The sequence below is a fragment of the Limulus polyphemus genome, unplaced genomic scaffold (assembly GCF_000517525.1).
Source record: "Limulus polyphemus unplaced genomic scaffold, Limulus_polyphemus-2.1.2 Scaffold1139, whole genome shotgun sequence".
Classification (NCBI taxonomy): Eukaryota; Metazoa; Arthropoda; class Merostomata; order Xiphosura; family Limulidae; genus Limulus; species Limulus polyphemus.
Genome location: NW_013666749.1, coordinates 275,968 through 282,771, shown reverse-complemented (window position 1 = coordinate 282,771; position 6,804 = coordinate 275,968). Strand labels below are relative to the sequence as shown.

The 6,804-nt window shown below is 32.1% G+C and overlaps 1 protein-coding gene across 1 annotated transcript in view; it reads right to left on the bottom strand.

The window, feature by feature from the left end:
- LOC106462307 (protocadherin Fat 3-like) overlaps window positions 1-6,804 on the bottom strand; it is a 56,991-nt gene that overhangs the window by 42,882 nt on the left and 7,305 nt on the right. Inside the window, exon 7 of the mRNA XM_022389527.1 lies at window positions 1,113-1,243. Within this exon, the coding sequence (XP_022245235.1) occupies window positions 1,113-1,243 (131 nt within the window). The remainder of the gene's footprint in view (window positions 1-1,112; window positions 1,244-6,804) is intronic.

The following is a 6,804-nucleotide window of genomic DNA, read 5'->3' as shown; positions in this document are numbered from 1 at the left end:
TGTGGTGGGGGGGGGGTCTAGAAAATTCAGATTATGTAACAATACAAAGCTGCACTAGCGTTTACGCACACACATATATTGTTGATTCTTGCACTTGAGAATCTTTTACAACTTTAAAGAATAGGCGAGAGTTTCGCAATACATATTTAACAGTATAAGTTATGTACACTTGTAAATATAAATATAATTCAAGCAAACATCGATATTAAGATAAATATATTATAATAAATCCGTCACATCTGTTGTTAAATATTTTGTTAATATCACTAAGGGATATACAATGCCTTTTTGAGGGATTCTCTATTTTAACCCTCGCCTTCATTTTGTAATAGAAAGAATTGATCCTGGTTAGCTTAATGTGTTGTTTCAGTAGACATTGATATTCTAAACACCTTGTTACGCAAATGTTTGGAGATAATTAAATACTTTGAAATTTTGTGGCCCCTACGTGGTCGTATAATTACTTCATTTTATACGGTTTGTTGTTAAATACGGGACAAATGTTTGCCTTTCTCACATAACTAGTTCCAAAAGTCACCTGTTATTTACTGTGAAACAGTAGTTAATTTACGCGTTTCCACTATGTTCAAATGGCCCCGTAATTCTAAAATTACAACAAGAAATAAAGAAAGTCCATAAAATCATAAATAGTCAATTCAGTACCAGTTCTCCTGCCCCAGTAGAGTTAAAACCACAAATAGATAATTCAGTAGGAGACTTTTCCTGCTCCAGTAATTGTTAATTATTCAAAGTGAATATTTTGATGAACTGGGGTGTTTACGAGTGGACTGACGGGTAAGCAAAGAACAACAACAAAAAACAATCAGATGAATAACCATATTAGTAGATACACAGATAGGGATACTGCGGATATAATTAGTTAACACAATAACAGTGTCGAGAAAAATCTAGTTACCAATATCAATGTAGAAACTCGTTTATGCCAGCCACTAGCTGCGCACGCGCTAAATTTGCACATCCAAAACACAAATGGCGTAATATATTTGTTTCAGAAAGTATGAAAAACGGAAATTCAAACTAAGAATAAAACAGTAACAGAGGGACAGGTAAGAGGTTGTAATATTGCGACAACTTAACATTGATAAGCTTACCTTAAGCTGATTTTTACTAAGACTAGACTCGGCTGTAACAATAATAGTGCAGCCCGTCTCACAGGAAGTAGGGCTTCCAAGTAGCGTAATCTTGCCAGAGGCATCAATGCTAAACTTGTCTTTTTCAGGACCTTTAAAAAAATTATGTTATTATTGTAATGTCATCATGTTTTCCTTGAGATTTCATTAAAATAAGCAACACTTTATTTTGTGGTTATTATATTTTATCCGTGTAACTTTCACCTTTGTTTTTATTGATTCTTTCTTTGCACTTAATTATATGAACTTTGCTTATTTAGAGTAATTCATAATGTAAAAGTAGTATTACTTTATGTTTTTATAAGAATAGAGCAAATACATCTGAAAATTGTATGCAATAGTATTATTACATTACAACGTTATTTTGATAAACTGCAATAACTCAGTTTTATTTAAAATTTTAATGAAACAAATCATTACTTATAGACAAATGGAAATTGAAACAGTTCCCTTGCAAAATTGATAATTTTTACAGCTTTATAACGCTAAAAATGTAGGTTCTTTACTCGCGGTGGACACAGCGCTTAATCATAATAACAAGACAAAAAATAGAATTCATTTACCGAACTTGAAAACCTTATAAAGTTTTTACAAAAAAAATACTACACAAACCTGGTGAGTAGAAAGTAACTAATGACAATACAGAGAAGTATAAAAAAGGTAAATGATGAAATAATACACTTACATTACTGAAAGGTTAAACACATACGTCATAAACAATTAATCGTACGATTAAGTTATTGAAACTTTTAAATGATATACTTCCATCACAAAAATGATGCAAATAATATAACCGGTGTGTTGTAATGTATGATTTGTGTAAGAAATCATGTTTTTTTCAACAACTGTATGTTCTGAAAGTGAAAGATGCTACAAAAATTGTACTTCTATAACACAGTCAATTAGACAATTTAGCTATTTTTAAGAACCTTTTTTTAAACAAAGTATTTATTATGTGCGTTAAATGGAAAAGCACGTATATTGAAATATTTTCTATTGTCCAATATGAGATTACTTCAAATACATACAATTTTACGTTTTGTGGTTTCCTTCCCGTGTTAAAGAAGGACAAAAAATATATTTAGTAAAACGTAAAGTAATCAAACTCGTTTACTTCTGTGTAATCAGTCTCCTGCGGCTCTGTTGTAGTTATTCCTTTAACTCGTATGACGAAACTGGATTTTGTCTGGTCAAAGGGTTTAACAAGCTTTACTTGACCACTGTTCTTGTCAATAGAGAAGTACTCAAAGTCTCTTTCACCTGTATAAGAAAAATCATATACAATATACATATATACCACTACAAATTTAATTATTAAAACAATAAAATTCATTAATATTATACGGCTTGACTTATTTCATTTAAATAATGTACATTAATTTTAAAGAAGTGACAACTACTTGAATCGAGACTTCTTCGACTGAACCTGCCTTAGAAACCTTTTTGGACACGATTTGAGTTTCTGATGCAGATCTTCTCCATATCTTTAACAGCTCAAAACGTCACCCCAAAACTTCTAAGGCCTAAACCTTCTCTGCCTAAACTTTCTCTTAGGCAAATGAAAATTAAACAACACACAACGCTACACTGCTTTAAGACAAGTAATATTTGGATTAATTTATAGAATCATAACTGTGTTGTACTTACCTTCTATACTCATTACGACATCGTTGACATTTGTTTCCACCTTGAACACGTTGCTATCCTGTTTTATGGAACCCTCGACCTCCACTTGATGTTTAGCTTTCGCGAACAAAGGTTTCATATACGGCTCACGATCCACGGGTGTGAATACAAACTAAACGACCAAAGCATACAGAACTTCGTGGCATCACATATGTTTCATATGTTTCTTCTGCTTAATTATCTATTAATATCTCAGAATCAACATGATTAGTTTAAACCATGTTTTGTTACAGGTGTAATATTAAAAAGGTGGAATACTCTATCGCTAATTTATTTTATTGGCTTATTACAACATTGAATGTCTACCGTGTACACAAGACAAGCAATCTAAAATAATAATTATGATGATGAAAATTTTGTTCTGGTTAACTTTATGTCTGTGATTAAAAATATATTTTCCAATGTCTTGAATAAAGTATGATGTTCTCGTTCAGAAAAAAAAATGACTATTAATATGTAGAAATTATTGCGAATTATTATTAATATTAGTTTAACAGAGTAATTCACAGTTACACTACAACTGATCATATTATTTGAAAACTAGTTGTCTTTATTTTCTTTTCTATATTACTATTAAAAAACTAGTGATATTAGGCCTAGTAACATCTTTAACTGCATTGTATATATAATGGATTTTGACAAAGATATCGGATGGTGTAATTCGTTGTAGGAGCACTTCATACCCCAGCGGTTATTACGACACATGCATACAAAAATAGCTTCTTTCGTTCTGGCATATACATATATCCGACATTACCCCGAAGTACTATAATTTGCTCAGCTATTTTTAGAGTACCCACCTCTTTAACATGCAATCAGGTTATGTGTAACCTGAATGAAAGCACGACAGTTACATAGCTTTATAAACAGCGCCACCTCATCACTGTATCGTTCAGCAAATTCAAATAGTCACATCAAATAGCCTTGTAATCGTCCAGCGCCATGATGACAATTTCTGTTTTCTTGACAGTCCTACCCTCGTAAACATTTAATTTGTTTCTGTACTTCTATTCTCATACAAAATAGTAGAACCAGAAAAACAATTCAAATAAACCTCAATCAACAGAGAGATAGTACATTTATTAATCGTTAAACGGTTAGTTAGCAATGACAAACGACAGCCATTATGCTTTACCGAATAATTTATCAGGATACAGAGGTCTAAGATATAAAATTTAAAGGAAGATTCAGTGAAGAAAACACTAAATCTGTTAATTTGTGTGACAAAATTATAAAAACAAAGACATCAAATAAAAGTGTGAACACAGTTTGCTTTAATCAAGAAATTGGAGTAGGTTAGCATGCTTGGTTGCGTACAAAAGGTTCAAGGCTTGAACTGAGGTATGTCGGTAAATCCGCACTACATTTCAATGGTAGGGTCATTATAGCTGCAGCAATTAGTTCCGTTGTTCATTTAATATCCGCATAGTCAGAGAGCGCCACTGGCTGGTGCTCTTTCTCTGATCAACATATTGATGCATATTCCCGAGCCTATAGGTTTTCATATTTTCTGCTTTAAAGGGGCTCTGTTTAGGCGAACTGGTCACTAACATTTAGAGTTTCATTTATCTCTATGAAAATGTAAATATAGGAAAAAATAAAATTCGTAAAAGTTGATAAATTTCACTACAAACAATTACAGAAACTACGTTAAAGTAAAATCGTTTCGAAGGTAACTTCATCTACCGTTTCAGTTGTTTTACACTAATAATATTATGCATTATAATTATACACTAGTGAACTGTTTGTGCGACCTTTTAATTTGACACATTATTAGTTTTCTCCTAATTATATTCAGTCAGTTCACTTTATCCAGTAATTCAACATGTTCTCTGACAAAATCTTCCCTCCATACCACCTAATTTACGCTTACAAGTTAGAAATAAATAAAATTTCATTATTTTACGGTTACATGATTTTAATATACTGTTACGACAGCGGAAGTCACGTGACGCTGGTAACACGTAATGAGTTCTAGAAAGATCGGGGAACATCACGAATAATCCAGTATTTCCTAGGCGCCCTCTATTCTTGTATATAAGTGCGCCAGACAATTATTTGGAATTGAATTGCAGACTGGCAGAAATAGAGACGGACAATTGAGTTAAGCGCGGTAGAAGTAAAGTGCGTGAATCGTTCGTTGTGAATTATAGCGTGTGTTTAAGTTAAACTGATTGTGGAAATTAAGTGTATTGCAAAGTTGTATTGAGAAAGAATAAACTAGTTTTATATAAGAAAGGACTTGTATCGCTGAAGTTTTTAAGAAGGAATTTTTACGGGAAATTAACAGATGACCAGAGACGTAACAATGCAAACTGGCTACTATGTTGAGTCAAGCAAAAGCACCGACAAGGACTATGTCCATGTGTAACAAACACACTGCTAGCCTTAATGGTTTATAGAAATGTCTCTAAAATTATCTACAAATCTGCGAAGAAAATTGTTTGATTTTCATCAATCCTTGACAAAAATTACGAATACACAAGATTGTAATGTTAGGCTTGAATCCAATGAACCTAAAAATGTATGCTTATGTATAGACTAGTATTAGCACAACAAAAAAATTAATACAACAGATTTTTGGCTTTGAATAGCATGAGCTGTGTTTGGTAGTTTGATTTACCCCTGTTAAAGGAAAATAGTTTAAACGTATCAGAACTACTTCTAATAACGGATCTATGCATCATGCGTTATTTTCTGATTAGACTGTGGTAGGGTAAGCCTTACCAATAATAATGTCAGTAGTTGAAGCAGTAAACTAATATAACTAATTGCACTACACATATCTAATAGAAAGTTTACTTCTACTGTGATAAATGTTTATTTTAACGTTTTTTCAGCATTAATTTTCTGTCAGTTTGCTTTAGTCTCTACAATAAGTTCGTCATATTTGAAGTAAAGTGAAATTACATATACTGATTAGGCCTAAACTATACAAAAGTATTAGAACGTACTCAAAACACAGAAAGTAAAATTCTCACGTGACATGGTGAAACTGTGGATGGCTGGCATTATGTTGCCATTTTACGTGATTAAATACAAATAATCAACTAAAATAATCATATTTTTCATGATTTAGATACTTATTACTGGAAAACTTAATATATGCAGGAAGCTAACTATAAGATATTTTAGTACCAGTATTTTCTTGTTAAGCGCACACTATATTCAAATACAAAATATTGACCCGTTCTATAACTGTGGCAAAAATATATTGCTCAAGTGGCCAGTTTATAAATGCTTTAGTAAAACTGTTCTAATTGCAAATTGTCTCTATTTGAAAGATAGTATAGTGCAACTTGAAGTTATTTTAAAAAAGTGGACCAAATGTTTCGAAGTATTTTACCCCCATCAGTTACAAAAGAAGATCGTTTACACTATTTTTTTTTTGGGGGGGAGCCTTTATTAAGTTCGGCATAATACTACTGAAGTCCGTGTTTCTCCCTGTGAACTTTCTCTGCTATTTATCAATGACTCTGTAACGATGTTCGAGTAAGATTAAACTGCTAGGAAAACTAGCTACGTCAGTATTACCCCAGTCTTTGTATACTATTACCATTACCAACACAACTTTCAAGCGTAATAAGTTTAACCAAACGAAAGACTCAAAAGTCTACTGAGGTCCATTGGAAGCCTTAACATGTGCATGGGTGATCGAAACGCAATAATTAAAGTTTTGTTTCTCGTATTTTTCATGAAACAACCAATGTTTAGGGAGTGGCCAGAAGCTAGTGAACTTCTTTGCTCAGTAAATCTTGGGCAATTTCAAACTGTGTTACGTATTAGTACTATTACAATTTCGAAAGTTCTGAAACTGAGTTAACTGATAATTTAAACTATAATTTAGGTTTAGTAGTTAAAATTATGCCAATATGTATCCAATTTATGATATTTGCCAACAAGATTGATACACACAGTTTCTTTTGTAACACAAATGTTTAAATATATAAACAACGGTACAATTTAC